The sequence below is a fragment of the Belonocnema kinseyi genome, chromosome 7 (genome assembly GCF_010883055.1).
Source record: "Belonocnema kinseyi isolate 2016_QV_RU_SX_M_011 chromosome 7, B_treatae_v1, whole genome shotgun sequence".
NCBI lineage: Eukaryota > Metazoa > Arthropoda > Insecta > Hymenoptera > Cynipidae > Belonocnema > Belonocnema kinseyi.
In genome coordinates, this window is record NC_046663.1 from 130,173,625 (window position 1) to 130,191,848 (window position 18,224).

An 18,224-nucleotide genomic window follows, 5' to 3' on the forward strand; every position below is an offset into this window, starting at 1 on the left:
TGGGCAGGCGTTTAGGACTGGCGTTAGCGCCGCACCGAATCGTCGTTTTTCAGTCAAGTAGTACTCGTTGAGTAGTCGTTCAGTACACTAGTACTTGGTCGCTTGTCATTTCTATCGTAGCGTACTCAATCACTGGGTCCGTGAGGAGCTCCGTCGCTATCAAACTAAAATACAAAGAATCCGAGTCGGACCTTGTGTTTAATTTTAATAAATCAGGGCTTTTTTATCCCGCAATGGCTTTTCCCCTTACACACGTGTATTATTTAAAATTCCTCAACATCAAGCGATAGTGGATAAGTTATAGTGTTTCTTTAATATTAATGGGATCGTCGAAGTCGGAATAAAGACAAAAATCAAATGAAGCAAAAAATAACTTGCTGAACCACCTAAAGCTAGGTGAGGTAACATACATTTTGGTGTCTTCTTTGAGGTGTGAATAAAATGTTGATATCTCTCATCGAAATTTCGAGAAGTCGGTGGCATCTCACGCGCGCGGGTTTCGATGCGTCTTCGCGGGATTAAAATGATTCAATTGAATACAAATTTTTTATTGAAACGATTTATCTGCATGGTCAACGTACCAACTACGGCAATTGATGATAGTGACTTTCTTTATTACAAATTCTCTTACAAGGGGGGATATTCATCATTGTACTGCCGTACCTTTATGAGCTTGTTTTCAACAATCCAATATTTTTAGAGGAATTTGTCGTTCTAAATTACTCGTGGCGTTTAAGTTTCTCAACTCATTACAAATATATAAAATACGCGAGTACCTCAGCGATTCCAAATGTAATTCAATGAATCATTTTTCGAAATCGAATCATAATATTACGAAGTCGCGACTGCGGTCACAAAATTACAAACCTTGACCCTAATTGCTAGTTCAACCTTGAACACAGCAATATTACAATTTCGGAAATACAAGATAAGCCGAGATAGCCGGAAATAAAAATTTCTACTTTTAACGGGGACCATGATAAATGGGTTTCTTGGAAGCATAGCTTCGTTGCGATCGTACATTCGCGTACAGATCTTGATGACTATGTAAAGCATACTCAATTAGTAAACGCGCTCACTGGAGCCGTTTTGAAGAAAATCAGTTATTTTCTGCCAAACGAAGAAAATTACGAAAAAGCTTGGCAATCAATGTATGAGGCATACGATCAGAAACGCATAATCGTATTCAAACTTATTGATGCTCTTTTGGATTTACCGGTACTTTCAAAGGCAGAGCCCGACGAACTTTCTTCAATTGTGGTTAAAGCGCGGCAATATCTTAGAATGTTGAACGAAGTGCAGGTATAATTCGGAGAGCAAGTTGTCATTAGAATATTAGAACGATGTATGCCACCAGGAATTTCAGCTAGGTGGCAGGATAGATCGGAAGGGATTCAGCTTCCAAAATTGGAGGAATTTTACAAATTCATTCAATCGACGGTATTTAAACTGCGGTCATTAGAGAGAGTTGCCACGATGGAGCCGAATGGTCCGGACCAGAAATTGAAATCCGTTAAAGTAAAATTTTCTCAAAAGGAGAGAGATTCAAAATTTTCAGACTCTAGGACTTCGACATCGTGACTATACCGTCAATCGTATGAATCCGTAGCGTTTCCGTCAGATTCGCAATTAATGACTACTGCTATTTTGAAAATTCAAAATGATAGGAAAATATGCTTCATCGCAAGGTCACTATTAGATTCCTGTTCCGCAGTTAATTTAATTACTGAAAAATGAGGAAAATCGCTAAATTTATCCAAACAAACTTGCTCCATTAATATTGGGGCAGTTAATGGAATGTGTACAGTTTCCAACGATTACAAATTACCAACAAAAAAATTGGTGCAATTTTACTACTCATATTATAGGGTGAATGCCGCTTGCAAACTAGAAGTTCCAACCAATCTTGTAACTTTACCATTTTTAGAATGACAATATAGCAAGGCTTTGTAAAAGTACAGTTTCTGCTTGTGAATCTGTGACTTTCAGAGTAGGTAATAACTGGATCTACTTTCAGAGTTTTGAATTTGTTGACACTGGTAAAAGTACAGAAAAAGTTAAAAATTCCTTTTTGCAACGTAATCTCACGTCATTAAATTTGATAATTGATAACGTGGCGTACTTGCACTGGTAAAAATAAAATGATGTGGGTAAAGGAGCGTGTTTCAGAACGGTATAAATTATGGAAAAATTTATTTGCAAAATTGATAAAAATGTTAAACAAGAATTTTTTAAATTAAAAAACTGCTTTCTACTGTATTCCTTATTTGAACAGGAAATTTGAAATTTCTAGTGAAATTACCATTATTCACATTTCGCATGTAGATGCTAAAGTTAACATGATAAATAAAAACACGAATATTTTTGCTTAGAATACCATCACCTAAAATTCATAATGCATTTATGATTTTATAGAATCTGTCTGGAAACTTAAATAACCTAAAAGTTAAATTCCATACTAAAAGTGGATATTCGGTATTGTCAGCAGATTAAACTTCGATACAAAGATGCTCAAATCGTCCTACAAAAAACGATTTTAGGTTGGATCGTATCTGAAGGCTCAGATTCTTGCGAGCAACATTATGTGGACAATATTCAACTAGGCGAATCTAGAAGTCATCCATCGGCGAAAACATTGACTGGAAATTCACTCAATGAGGTTCCTTTGGTATGTTCCGCATGTCCTGGTCCATCCAGATGATAGAAAATTTCAAAAGATTTTGTGGTATTATCAAAATAAAATCATAACTTTTCAATTAAATACAGTAACGTTTGAAACTGCATGCGCACCGTTTCTCGCGATTCGCGCCTTACAGCAGCTCGTGCGCGACGAGGGCAAGGATTTTCCAGGCGCTAATAAAATTCTACTACAAGATTTTTACGTAGACGATTTAGTTTCAGGAGCAAATTCCACCGACGAAATTTTAAGTATTTACGATGAGATGATTGAATTGCTAGTAGGTGGTTGTTTTGTTATCACACAGTGGACTTATAATCACACTTACGTTTTAAAAAACATCGAAAAGAACATTTTCAATTTATATTGCGTAATTAAAGAAAATTCTGTTAAAAAAACTCTGGGAATCATTTGGGATTCTTAGCACGATATCCTTACATACACGTTTGGAGTCATTGATGCTCAAAACACCTTAACCAAAAGAAAGCTTTTATCTGAGATTTCCAATATTTTCGGTCCTTTCAGACTTTTGAGGCTGATGGGTCTCTACGCCAAGGCCTTGATACAAGATTGCTGGAAAACAAAAATCACTTGGGACGAATCGCTTCCTCAAGACATTCACACTAAATGGAAATTATTAACTGACCAGCTTTCATGTTGACAGAATTGTTCAATGTCGCGAAAATTCTTGGGTGAAAATCCAACCGAAATCGAATTCCACGGTTTTTGTGATGCGTGTCTTCATGGCTATGGAGCATGCCTTTATATTAGATCGCTCGGCGCAAAGGGTATCCTTTGATCGGAAGTCAATCCCGCCGATTTGCTTTCTAGGGGAAAACTACTATTAGATTTCATAAAAAAATACGTCGTGGACTACAGCTCCCATTTAGTTTGTTCAACCTGAAAGAGAATGGCCGAGGTCGATCGAACTCCGATCGGTAGACGGGTCCGGTTTAAAGGGGGTTGTTTGCTTGCTCAGTATCGGAAGTTGTAACCATATTTGTTCTCCGGTTTTATCATTCAAACGCCTTACGAGACTCTAATCATTCGAGAATGTCATGAACTTAATTTGCACACGGGCATTCAAACAACGTTATAAGCTCTTCGAAAAAGGTTCTGGATTCTAAATGGAAAAAATCAAGTTAGGAAAATTGTCGATCATTGTGTAGAATGTATTCGACAACGACCTAAAATGATGCAGGCTCAAATGGCGGTTTTACCGGGATAGTTCCTCAAAACTTACGGGTGCGTTTTCCTTTCATTGGTGTCCAAAGCGGTCCATATCGAACTTGCTACCGATCTCTCGACCGAAGGCTTTCCGGCAGCGTTGGGCAGGTTCATTGACCGAAGAGGAGTGCCGGAGCACGTCTATTCGGACAATGGTACCAATTTCATGAGGGTCGATCGATTAAATCGAATTTAATCGACACGGAAGAATTTTAAAAAGAGATAGAATCTTTTGCTTTATGCAAACGAATCGATTGGCATATTAATCCACCCCTGTCTCCCCATTTTGGCGGTATTTGGGAAACAGCGGTAAAGATCTTCAAACATAATCTAAAACCCGTATTAAAAGACCATAAACTCACGTATGAACAAATGAAGACCCTTTGATCGAAATCGAAGAAATTTTTTATTCTAGACCGTTATACGCTCTTTCAGCTGATCCCAACGATCCGTTAGCAATTACTCCAGCTCATTTATGGATAGGTCGACCTTTCCATTTCTTGTCTGAGAAAAATTTACTTTCAGTTACAGATAACAGATTAGCTACATACAAACTCATAACCAAAGCTCGACAAGATTTTTGTCGTCAGAATTGAAGGTCGGATTCGTAGTTCTCTTGATGGAAAATAATCTAGGATGCACAAGATGGCCACTGGATGTGATCGTCGAGATGTTTTCTGGGAGCGACGACATCGCGAGAATGGAATCAGTAAGAACAGCCAACGGTATCTAGAAGCGTAATATCACCTGGTTGTGCTTATCATCAACAGCGGAATGTTAATCATCATTCGTTTTAATTGATTTGCGTATATTCAAGTTAGTTCTCGTTCACTGTAATTCGTTTGCGTACATTTAGTTCGTTCTCATTCACTTTAATTCTTTTGCGTATATGTAGGTTCGATATCGTTCATTTTAATTAGCTGCGTATATTTAAGTTCGTTCTCGTTCATGTTTATTAGTTTGTGTTGATCATTCTAGTTCATTTTAAAGTTTGCGTATTTTCATGAATTCACTAAAGTTCGCCAATCGCTACGTTCATGGTAATTATGACCTTAATCAACGGGGCAGTCCCCCCAAAGGAAACTGACTCCATCGCTCTCGTTCTTAACGAGCAACTCAAAACCAAACCAAAGAATTACACCAACTAATGTTGGATCTTGTGCGATTTATTTTAGTTTTCGTGCAAATTTTTTATCTGAAGCTTAAGGTTATTTATCTAGGGTTACTTTCTTGTGATTAAAATCACCAAATCATTAGAGCAGTCCCTCCTAAGTAAACTGACTTCACTGTTATTACGTTGAGTATCGTTCATTGTTCATGTTGTTTATCGTTCTAAATCGATATTAATTTAAGGGTAAAATGCATTTACCTTCGTTCTTATTTAATTATAAGTGTATTTTCCTCTGCTTCTTTTGTTGAATGTAATTCCCCTCATTCCGCAGCTTCGGCCGGGAGCATGGTGCGGCGCAACAGTTTAGAATTTAAGTTTTCATGCTCGTTTCAAACGATGAAGTGGAGTTCTGTCTGCCGGAAGGTGGAAGACAAAAGAGGGGGGCGAAGAGTATGAGCGAGCATGCACAGATGTTGAAGACTGGCATTGGCGCCGCACTGAATCGTCGTTTTCCACTCAGGTAAAAATCGTTGAGTAGTGGTCCAGTACATTAGTAATCAGTAGTTCATCATTTCTATCGTATCGTACTCAATCACTCGGTCCATGAGGAGTTTCAACGCGGCCGATCGCTTACTCGGCATGAATGGAGTACAACTAGACTGATTCCTACCGAAGGAATCAGGATGCAAAAACAACTCCGCGATCAAACTCAAATTCAAAGAATGTCTGACCGCTTACGGGTGCGACGTCATCGCCGGTTCGCCGCGATCATCGTGAATCGTAGTCAATTTTAATAAATCAGCGTTTTTAATCCGCAATGGCTTTTTTCCTTACACATGTGTATTATTTCGAATTCCTTAACATGAAGCGGTAGTAGGTAAATTTCAGTCCTTCTTTAATATTAATGGGATCGTCGGGATGGGAATAAAGACAAAAATCAAATAAAGCAAAAAAATAACTCGCTGAACCACCTAAGGTTAGGCGAGTCAACATACATGATGAGAGCTGTGTGCCGTGACATATCAGGCAAAACTATCAATTTATGTATTATTGTCACTTGTTTTATTTTATCAGCTATCGATTTAAGTGCAGAAGTTTGATGAAAATTGAAATTTGAAGGTTAAAAGTAAATAATTAAAATATTTATTGCATACAGAATAAGGAGATCTGATACAACTATTAGCTGGTCAATGCGACGCTTCCGAGTGCTGCTTCTCAGTCGTTACGGCGGTAATTTACTCAGCCACCAAGACCGAAAAGGCTGATGTGCGCCAGTCTGACTTGATATCGTAAGACTCCATATTAAATACATTTTTGTAAAGCTGCAGAATTTAAACCACTAAAAATTTGTGAAATTCGTAATTTGTTAACATTGATAAGCATTTTCCGATATCTATTTAGATAATCAACCGGAAGATATTGTTTTATAACATTACGACCAGTAAAGCAGGACACCACGATGCAAGACCTGCATATTCGAGTTTTACAAAATGATTATAAAAGAGGTTTTCAAATTACAAAGTTATGAATTATTTTAAAGTGTATACATTTGTATTTACCTAAAGGGTTTGGTGTACCGTAACTCGGTGGTTGACTTGAATTGAGTCCTGTTGACGTTAAAAAACTTTTGTTTCCTGAAAAATACATGTATTACATGTATTAAAGTATAATAAGTTCCTAATCCCTACGAGTATTTTCGTAATTATTTCTTTTAAAAGTAAAGTAATAATTTTATTTCAGATAAACTTTAAATGCGAATAGACCAAACCATGTAATTTAAGATAGTACCTGGAGCAAAAGGTGTTGGTCCGCTTGTAATTCTTGCAGCATTATTCTTATTTGTTTTTCTCTCTGACTTAATGTCTTCAAATACATTAGTACTGTCCTTCAAAACATATTTTCTAAAATTCAGATACTGTTCTTTTTGTTGTTGCACTTTGGAGTGTACACCCTGTAATCTCCCAGCGACGGCAACAAGAGATTCGTGAAGTTTTCCCATTGCCATGGTCAATTCTACAAAAATAAATTCAGTTGAGAAGTTAGCAGGTTTGAAGGACATAGAAGATAACTAGAGGAGTAATTATATTAAATGATACATTTACGTTTACGTATAAGGTAAAAAGAAATCATTCTTTTATAAGAAATGGTATAATATTAAAGTCTATAACATACTATATTAAGATCGCAAAATTATACCATACAAATAACAGTGTTATCACAGGCGTGTTTTATTAATCCTGAAACAAAAGCTTAAAATTTTAAATAAAACAATATATATGGACATCCGAATGGAAAGGACCATTATGGTGAATATAGAGTTATCGTTTTTCTTCGAACATGAGATGTATCCAATTCCGATTGTTGTTAGGTCATGGGTATAGTACAAATCGATTCAGCATGGGTTCTATTATAATTCCGCATGCAAACCCGAATATAGTCTTTTTTGCAGATGCTCATATATTGTACAAAGATTCCAGTCATATATTGCCCGATTTTAAGCTTCAGTTTAAAATTAAAACGGCGAGATGGCATGAATCAAATGTTCAGTTCGTGATTAGCTACATGACATAAAATTCAAAATTCACTCCAAAGGTTAAGTCACTTGCACTAAACTTAAAGAAAGCAAATCACACACATAGCAACACACTTTAGGCAGCACTGGATGTAAAAATAGAAGAGGCAAAGCGGATTTAGCAAAATTAAACCAATCTAAATATATTTTTGTCTGTAGATTTTACGGCATTATACATAGACAAGTGCTATCGACGAGTTTATCCAACACGTTTCTCAAGTCCGCTTGTCCGCTTGATAGAGATTGGAGACTGAAGTATTTCTCTTTACCTGTCAAGAATGTGTTATAGACACCTTGCTTTAAGTGTTTAAGTAACATCTTTGGCACTACTATAATATTGATGTAAAGCCAACCTTGTCACACGTCCGGGGAGAATTGGGACCGCTGTTCCGCATAATTCATTGCATTGTACGAAAGGTGTTCTAGCGTTAGCGTTACAGTAGGGCTTGAGCTTTTCTCCAATGAATTTGACGGCTATATTGGTTGTGGCATTTGCTGCAGATGGAGTTTCCCACGCCAGACAGACAAAGAACGAAAAGCACTAATAACCTATAAATTCGATGAAAAATTACGTAATATATTTAGACGTCATTTCGCGATAACCGTCGAGGAGCCTCTGGTGTTACTAATGGATGTGGCAGCATGCAAGCCGATGGTAGTGAGCTGCATGATGGACAGGTATACCCCATTGGGATACCCGAAAGGGCTATTGTCCAACCACAACATCAGCCGACTACTTCTACAGGAATGCCACGGCAGCCCATCAATTTTCAAACCCATCATGATGAATGCTTGCTGCGCAGCCAATTAGAAAAGAAAATAAGAGAGATCACCACTTCTGCTGATGGGATGTCTTTTCCTCAAAACTTTTTGTTAAATTTCCCGGAAATAAAAACACTAACCCGAGACGATCTTAAACAACGAAGGCATCCTATAATAGATGGGAACCTCCTCCCTAGAACAGTGGTCAGAGAGCTCCTGACCAAGCCAGACTACCCTGACCAGGCTGACCAACGACCTACTTTCTCGTCAGGTACCTGCGATCTTGGACAGACCATCCCTTTTTTCAGGGGTCCTAAGTTGGAAAATAGGAAAAAATTTGAGATTAAAAATTTTTTTATTTTGCAATCAGTCATTTGAAAGTAATATATTTGGAATCGACGTATTTTTCCGATTCCAAAGACATTTAATTTGTCTATAAAGGCTGAAAATTCGAGAAGTATTTAGTATTAAATTGAATATTGGGCTAAAGATTTTTGACATTAAACTCCGTCAAATATTTAACTTTTTTAGGAAAGTAATATATCATTGGAATCGAAAAAATTCGTAGATGCTGATTATGCTATTTTCCAATTGCTAGCTGAAAAATTACAAGTTTTTAAACTCTCTTACTTTGACATGCCTGTAGTCAAAAGACCCCTGCTGGATTAAGCTCACTCATACTGAGGTCCATGAATAGACCGAAAAGTAGTCGCAAAAATTAAGCCGGGACGGGCCTGACCATGCCTGAAAGCTCGGCAAAACGTTTTCCGACCACTGCCCTAGAAGAACCATCAACCGAGTAGATCTGGGTTGAGAATGCATTCCCAAGCAATTCTAGAGTACGCAGGCTAAAATGATGATCAGGTGGATGCCGGAAATAAAGGAAGACGTGAGCAAATGTCACATTTAGGCAGTGGCACGTGAGGACCCGTCAAGGGAGAATAACATCGTTTCTTCGTGAGTCTTTATCTCGGGTTGCCCCATAGAGTAACTGAACAATATCTTGCTGGTCATTCAAAATCCATTGGGTGGCACCACCTTCCATCGGAGGTCGAAGTAAGTAACATCGAAATACAGCTACAACAACAGTTAGCAGTACCTGTAACGGACCCCGTAGATGCGGTAAAAGAGGAGGTTCAGTTGATGAGCTCGCGGAGAAAAATATGCGTCTCATAGTGTGCTTTACTGATGGCATCATAGAGTTCCCAGTTGAAGAATCATTAATGAGAAACGGTCTGCGAGAGTCAACAAGGACCTTCTCTGGTTCGCGACTTCAACACGAGATACTGCCTCTGTTCTTGCAGCATGCTATGAGCTTTCTGCAGATGCATACGCTTCCATATTGCGCTGCGGTCGTATGTGTCAGGATGACGAGCATAAAGTCAGTGGCCAGGCTGCTAACAACCGTGCGCTAAGGAAGTAGTCAGACCCTTCATTGTTGTTTCGACTTCAACGAGAGATAAGTAAAATAAGAGAAAAACTGGGCCAATTGATCCAATTTCGAAAGGGCAATCGGTTTTAGAGACTGCCTCGCCACGTGGTCACAGAGGCTGATGGTCCTGTCAGCGCGAATGCGACTATTTAAGAGAGCGATCGCAAAAGGGAACGACAACACGACTTTTTTGGCAGACGAAAAACTTTTCTATCACGGACTTGCAGGTGGCCAAATCAAGACTAAAAATTATTGTGAACCACCTAGGGCAAAGGAAATGGTCAGAAAGCGCCGGTTAGCAATACCCCAAACGTTAGATATTTCTTGCGTAGATAGTGAAGCTTCAAAGCTTTGGTTAAGAGATTGGTTAAGAGATTCACCGACTAAAAAGGCGGTTAAAATGGACATGACATATGAACCTTTATTTTTTTCAGAGAAAAGTGTGCAAAATATGATGAGAGACCATCATTGACTCTTCTTACTTAAGTACCCAGAGCTAGCTTTTCTCCCTTACATGGATGACATAAAGGTTTCGGCAAGCTCAGAGTCGAAACTGAACAGCCTACTTAACATATTGTTGCAATTCTCCTAATACATCAGGATGCCCAAGCAATAACCCAAACGTTAGATATTTCTTGCGTAGATAGTGAAGCTTCAAAGCTTTGGTTAAGGCGGGGAGAACTCTTTCCGGAGACGGAAGGATTTGTCATTGCCATCCAGGACAGAGTAATCAAAACGAGGAATTACCAAAACCAAATCCTTAAGATTAAGCCAGTTATTTACAGATTCCGACTTTGTGGAGATCTAAATGGGAATATCGAGCACATGACGGATGACTGTACGATGCTTTCCTCGCAAGAATACACACGCAGAGATAATGATGTTGCTGAGATCATTCACCAAAAAATTGACCTGAACCCCGGTTTACTAGTGATTTGAGCCTTTCTACAAATATAGCCTGGTTAAAGTACTATAGAACGAACACTATCTCATTTACTGGAACAGAACTATTCTGAATGCCACCTAATCAGACAAAATCATCCAGATGCCCTCTGGTTCGATTAACGTGCTCAACACGTGAGAATAATAAACATGCGCGTTTCCCGATATAATAAGAATACCCAAAAATATTCGGAGCCCAAGCAGGAGCTCCTCACCGTGTGAAAGCTGAACATGGACTCCATCCGCTCGGTCATGACTTTATACACTGGAACGTTTATACGATGTGTGTATATAACAGCATAATTCGTTGCATTGGTGGTTAGCAATCTCTCTATTCCGCCATACCCCCTAAGAAAGCTTAATTTCTTAGCCAACTCAACAAAATCTCGACTTGCCAGCGTCAGGCTCAATTCCACACGTGTCGGATGCAAAAGGCTGTTCTTCTGGGATCACTTCATCTGGTCCGTCAACACTGTTCCCCATCATAGTCTAGAAAGGTTTGTAAGTTTAAAGAATTACGTAGAGGTGAAATCTTTATCTCCAAATGCGTCGTCTACCGCGTAAGGTTATCCTCGGCCAGAGATCCGACTCTAAGTAACCGTGTTGTACGAAGTCTCTTCTGTAAATTTCCCGATCTTGCTCACCTTCCAGTATGGAAGGAGCACGAGCAGATGACGTACACATTTCGTTTGCGTCGGGATAGATGGCTTCAATTTTGTACCTACAATACATTAGCAAGAGATTTAAAACAGCGTATTAAATTATCTTAAAACATTCTCATCTCCACATTAGCTTGACTTAAACCGTTGCTATGATGAAAAACCGGGTTTGCCCGAGTAAAACTTTGAAACAAAATAATTCCATCGCCCGAGAGGCCATGGTTCAGTTGGGAGTGGCAATATGACTGAACCGAGGGTACGACCAGGCAATGGTCCCGGACAAATGCAAGAACATCGTTTTAAATGGTCGGATCAACTCAGAAGGGACATCCTTACCTGTTGACAAGGAAGCTCACCAGCGCAAAGTGGAAACATGCAAAGGTTGCATAAGCATTGGGTAAATATGCACCAGGAATATGCTCATAAAACGCCCCAGTATTTAAGAGATCAGGTATCATTTTCACGCAAAGGGGCATATGCAGCTCGTTATCAAGAAGAAGAGCAACATCCTCCAGAGAACATACCACTCGTTCGAGCAAGACCATAATGCCAATATGAAAAATAGATAAAAAATTCACCAAAAAGTTTTTTTCAGGATGGATAAATTAGATGAAGCTAATACTGCTCTCCCTGATTTGCTACCTGAACATGTTGATCTCTGGAATCTAAACTGTGTAGTATATGAAAATTCGGTCTGTCCGCATAGCGAAATAGAAGTAATTATATTTCAATATGCCTGAGCAAGATTGGCGATCGTATTGCACAGCTTCAGTTTAAAATTGAAACGTCTAGAAGGCATGCATCAAATTTTCAGTGCGTTATTACATAAATAACATCACATAGGAAGTTCACTCCAAAAATGAGGGTACTTGCTCGAAATTTGCGGAAAACAAATCACACGCTAAATGACTGTAAACTTTTGACCATCAAGCAGCACTGGAAGCAAAAAATAGGAGCTTTTTCAATAGCCAAAGAGTGCCTGGTAAGGCGAGTTGAGTGGGTTTAGAAAAATTCCACATTTCTACTCACCCTACTCGTCTTTTCAACAAAACGTCATGTGTCGTTGAAAATCTGTCTAGTTGAGAAGACATTCAAGTCTTCTGGAAATAACTATATGGAGATACTCGTAAGACAGGCGAAGACGCTTCAGATATCTCACTGTTTCGTAACTTTCGCCAAAGGCAACTGTTGCAACGTCCAGAAGAGGAGTGTCAAATAATTAATACTTATTAAGAGAAGAAAGTTATCGCTAGAATTAAAAACTTTTCAGCGCCAGGGCCAGATAAAATAAACAACTTTTGGTAGTAGAATTTCACTTCTGCGCAACAATATCTAGCTCGTATATTTATCACTCATCCCGCAGTGGTTAGTTGAAGGATGCGCGGTACTGATCTCTAATACCGGAGATTTGTCAAGTCCAAAGAACTACCCGCCAATAGCTTGTTCAAATACCCGCTACACGCTTTTCACTGGCATCCTCAAAGAGAGGATATTAATATCTATCGAGTGGGTATGGAGTGCAATAGTTGAACAACGCGGATGCAAGAGAGGAATGGCTGTTTGCAGAGAGAACCTGTTAATAGACAGGTGTATTGCCCAGGATTCCATCAGGTATCGACGCAATCTGTCCATGGCTTCAAATTGACTACCGAAAGACATTCGATAACACGAATCATGAGCTACTTATTAAAATCCTTAAGTGCCTTCAGGTATATCCAGAAATAGTGAGATGTATGAAAGAGATTATGCTCTTGTGGCGAACAAGATTTGTCATGACATCCTACAAAAGACAAGTGACTACAAGTTATGTCACATATAAGAGGGTGTCTTCCAAAGAGACTCTTTAAGTCTGATACTTTTTTGCATCTACCTCTTGTCTCTATCTATCGTGCTCCGCAACAAAAGCTCTGGATACCTATGTGGCCCGCAGTACAGAATCAAATTTAAAGTAAACCAACTTTTGTACATGGACGACCGTAAACTCTTGGCTTCTTCAAAAGTGAAGGTTGCATTTCTTGTGGCGGGCATAAATAGGTACTCTAAAGACATTGGCATGAGCTTTGAACTGGAAAAGTGTGCCTGTGTCTATATACATCAACGAAAACTAGAAAATACACCAACGCGTAACGATCAGGATCTTCAACTCAGAGGTGGAAATACGATTCAACATATTGGTAATGGAGCAACATATGCATACCTTGGAATACCGCAAGCGCACATCCAAGGTGTGCGTCTCTTAAAAACGGCCCTTGAAAAAAATTATTGCAAAATTCTCAGAAAAATGTAGGCTTCTAAACTATCTGGGAATAATAATATCCCGGCTTGTCGCGTAAGGTCATCCACGGCTAGAGACCGCCCTCTAAGGAACAGTGTTCTACGAAGTATCTTGCGTAAATTTCCCGTTCTTGCTTACCTACTAGGATAGAAGCAGCAGGAGTGGATGACGTACACGTTCCAGTTGCGCCGGGATTGGTTGCTTTAAGGAACCATGATCGTAGCTTCTGTAGCCTACGATTTCTCTCATAAAAATATAATAATAACAATAATAATATTATATCATCCACATCTCATCAGTCACTTGGCTTAGTCTGTGGCTATGATTAAAAAAAGGGTTTACCGGAGTAAAAGTTTGAAAAAAAATATTATAAAAGTTCTCTAGTTCGTGTCGTTATATGGCTTGAGCTTTCGTCTCATGACTTTGACGGCTATGTTGGCGGTAGCACTGCTACAGACAGGTGTTTCCATGCCAGATAGGCAGAGAGCCAAGAGAAAAGGGACTGAGAAGAACACCCAAATCCCATAAAAAATTATTGGAGAGTATTTTTAAGATTTTGAAACGCTTATCGCTTGTCAAACATCATTGGGGCGTTTCTGGAGTCGCCGCTGGGGTCACAGCATACAGGATGGTGGTGATTGTGTACTTCGAAGATGGTCAGGCAAATCTCACTGATCAAATGGAGGCCAGCAATAACATTTACGACAAACGGTAAGCAGTGGAACAGCAACTCTGTCTGCTAAGGATGCTTTGGCGAGCGTCAGCTATTTGCAGCCAACCACCTTGACAGAAATATCGTGGGAGAGCATCAAGTGGCATACGATAATGAAAGAGGAATTGGTGCGTCTTTATTGCGAAAGTGCGAGGTTTAAAACGAAAATGGAAAAAGGATACAATTTAAAGACGAAATTTTCGTCAAAGTATCCTAATATGAAAAAAGTCGCACTAAGGGATCTTATCGCCCAAGTGAAGGGCATCAGGGCTAATCTACACTGCTTCTGCCTCTGGCAGAAGCAGAGATTCACCGACTAAAAAGGCGGTTAAAATGGACATGACATATGAACCTTTATTTTTTTCAGAGAAAAGTGTGCAAAATATGATGAGAGACCATCATTGACTCTTCTTACTTAAGTACCCAGAGCTAGCCATAAGAATAAATGAGCAGAATCTAGCAGAGCAAAAACGCCTAATATCTGTAAACAGATTGCATTCGGCTGTAGAAATAATACCTGCTATCAAAATGGATGTTGAGCAGCAGCTTCCTATTGATGGGCTCCCTTTGGAAGATGTGCATAACGAATATCCAATAGAATAGAATCCGGATATTAATAAGGATTATGTGAACAGCGAAATCCCTCAAAAACTACAGCCACTTGAAAGAAATTTTCGTCATGCGTTACTAGAGTTCAGACATGTATAAGCAAAAAAAAGGCATTTTCTAAACAATATAAACATCACAAATGATCTGTGTGCACTTATAAAACACCTCAACAGAAAAGTTTTATCTACGCATTTGAATCCAACACAAGATTCGTTAGAGGTGCAAATTTTTGTATACTGTACAGTTGTCGCAGCCATTAGAACGTTGCGCCGCAGAACTAGGCTTACAAATGCAGTCTTTTCCAACGGAAAGGATCGGGAGTCACCATAAAAGATGAGGTTGATAATTAATCTAAGCAAAATAAGGTGCAAATTAGCTCGATTGGCAACAACAAAATTGCATAAAATTAGATTTCAAATGGCAGACTTGATTTTCTTGGTGCTAGACTGCGTCGCTACAAGAAAAGTTGTCTAAAAAGGCAGCAAAAGCGAACCTTTCAGGCAGATGAAAGAATGCTCTATCATGATCTGAGTGTCATGCAAAGTATCCAGCAAGACACCGAAGTGTATCAATTGGAAGACATAACTACTGATAGGGGGTTTGGGGAAAAATGACCAGAAGCAATTTTGATACTGCTTGGTTCCAACTTGACAAAGCAGGAGAAACCAATAATCCTGAAATGAGGTTGACTAACATCACAGCTTCATATGTTTCAAGGGTTTTGAAAAGAGCAAGTAACTGAAAAGCTGCAGGTCCGGACATGGTGCACAACTTGTGGTACAAGTACCTGGCGAGTGTTCATCCTCAGTTGACCTCGTATTTTCAGAAGATTATCGAACACCTAGGTTTTATGACAGGCTTTATGCTCAACGGAACTACTTACATGTTGCCTAAAAAACCAAACGCCCAACATCAATCTGAATTTAGACCGTTAGTTTGTCTTCCAACAATTTATAAATGCCTTACAGCCATTATTGCAGATAATATATATTATCACTGCGACGAAAACGACATATTAAAGAAGAACAAAACGCAATCTCGTAAACATCAAAGAAACTTGTACGTGGCATACATTGACTAAAAGAGTTTTCTTCCATACCACATGACTATTGGCTTGAAATCTTAAAAATACATAAAATCTTCCCACGCATAATTGACTTTGTAATTCGTGCGATGATGCTTTGGGGCACTAGAAACAAGTTCTTGGATCATAAAAAACCAAAAATAACTAGACTAATACACACTACCACGATTGATGACCTGAAGCTATACGCTATTTCGGATTAGAAACTGTATCAAGCATTCGAAGTCACAAAGCATTTTCCCAATGATATCCAAACGGAGTTCAGACTAGATAAATGCAGAACAGAGCATTTGACTAAAAGAGAATTAGGAAAGCTGAGTTAGAGAACAATTTCGAGAATGAAATCGAGGCAGTGGCTGAGGGCAAGTCAGATGAATACCTGGGAACTCTCAAATCTAAGGCTATTCAGCATAAAATAATTAATTAAGCGAAAATGACTGCCCTAACTACAATACACAGATTGATTCTGAAGAGTTCTTATAACTCGGCAAAATAGATCAGGACAATCAACACCTATCTCATTCCTGTCCTCACGTACTCCTTTGGGGTCATCAAATGGTCGAACGCCGACCTTGAACGCTTAAACAGAACCATTCTCGTAGAAAGATGATCTGGATAGTTCGCCCTTGAATTTATGCTCAGAGGAGGCGTTAAATATTGGGGGCAGAAGCCATAGAGGAATGCGAAACTCGATGGAGACAGAATGCGATTCCACGGCAATCGTGATTGCGATTCAGGATAAGGTTGTCCGAACCAGAAATTATCGCAAACAAGTGTTACATCAAGATGTGGTTGACCGGTGCCGCTTATGTAGAGATAACAACGAATCTATCAAACGCATGAATAATGGTTGTCGCGTAACGTCTCAAAGAGAATATACGCATAGCGGGCATTATACATTAACAACTTAACCTAAGCCTAGGACTATTAACAGAATGGATGCCTTTCTATAAATACATTCGCATACCCGTTTTAGAAAATGAAGATTACATCCAACGCTCCCGGCCGATATGTGATAACAGCGGTGAAATACGAACTCCAAACTACAACATGCCCCTAATTTTGTGCCCACAAAATAAACGCAAAAGATTTCAAACTTCCTATTACATTAATTTATAACATCTTCATCTCATTTGTTAACTTGATTCATTGTTACTCCATGGATACTGATGAAAAACCGGGTTCACCCGAAAACAAGTTAAAAGTAAATAATTTATTATTATTTATTGTTTTTCAAAATTTTCAAATTTATCATTATTATACAAGCTACAGGCAATGTGCATTGTGAAAAATTTTTTAGACTATCAGAAAGCAAGCGACTAAAAACCTATGGAGTGGCAGACGATAGCTTTAAGAAAGCACCCAGAGGCGACTGTTGTCACCTCCAACGCAGGCGGCCGCGGTGTAAGGATAACAGTGGTAAAAGACTAACTCGAAGCTGCACCATGCTCCTAATTTTGTCCATACAATATCCAGAGACGCACGCCGATAAAAGAATTTTTCTTATCTCGCCTAAAATGACCCGTATTCGAGATATTTTTGTTGCCGAGAATGTTGGGTTTTCTAATGTTCAATCTCGTCCCTCCCCAACTTGAATATGCAAGCGAGATCGAGCAAGATTCTCGATGATATATAGTTTGAGTTTGATGTTTCGTGTAAATCTCAAAAATAAGGTAGCAAAATTTTAACATTATGAAAGTGGAATTCCAACGAATAAGAAAGCCGAAAAAAACCATTATCAATTTCGAGGGCATCAAAGCAACGAATAATTAATAATAAATGAAGTAATTAAGCATAATAATTTCACAAAATTTAACAAATTTATTGGTAAAACATTAGGCTGGAAAATAGCCAACTTTAAAACTCAAAAGGGTAGAAAATATAAAGGAACTAGTCCAATTTATCATAATCACTAAAACAAGACAACAAATATAAAACTCTTGAGAGAGAAATTAAATTCATTTCAGTAATAAAATTAATTATAGCATAATAAAGCAAATTTCAATTGCAATTGAAAATGAGATATTGTAGCCAGGAAAAAAGATAGTCTTCCTACGGCTTCACGGTAAGGTTTAGACTTTTCTATCAGTTTCTTGTTTACAATGTTATCTTAATCAGTCACCTTTCCACGTTCCATCGGAGTATCTATGTATGCATGTATC

The 18,224-nt window shown here is 38.7% G+C and overlaps 1 protein-coding gene across 3 annotated transcripts in view; it reads right to left on the minus strand.

Annotated features, from left to right (window-relative positions):
• Positions 1-18,224, minus strand: part of LOC117176251 (nucleoporin p58/p45) — a 130,356-nt gene that overhangs the window by 13,744 nt on the left and 98,388 nt on the right. For 2 of the 3 annotated variants that reach the window (XM_033366407.1, XM_033366406.1), the window contains exons 5-6: positions 6,804-7,028; positions 6,575-6,649 (exon numbers count right to left, since the gene is read on the minus strand). In XM_033366407.1, the coding sequence (XP_033222298.1) occupies positions 6,575-6,649; positions 6,804-7,028 (300 nt within the window). Of the gene's footprint in view, positions 1-6,186; positions 6,484-6,574; positions 6,650-6,803; positions 7,029-18,224 lie in introns of those variants that run through there. The other variant, XM_033366408.1, reaches the window with a different exon arrangement.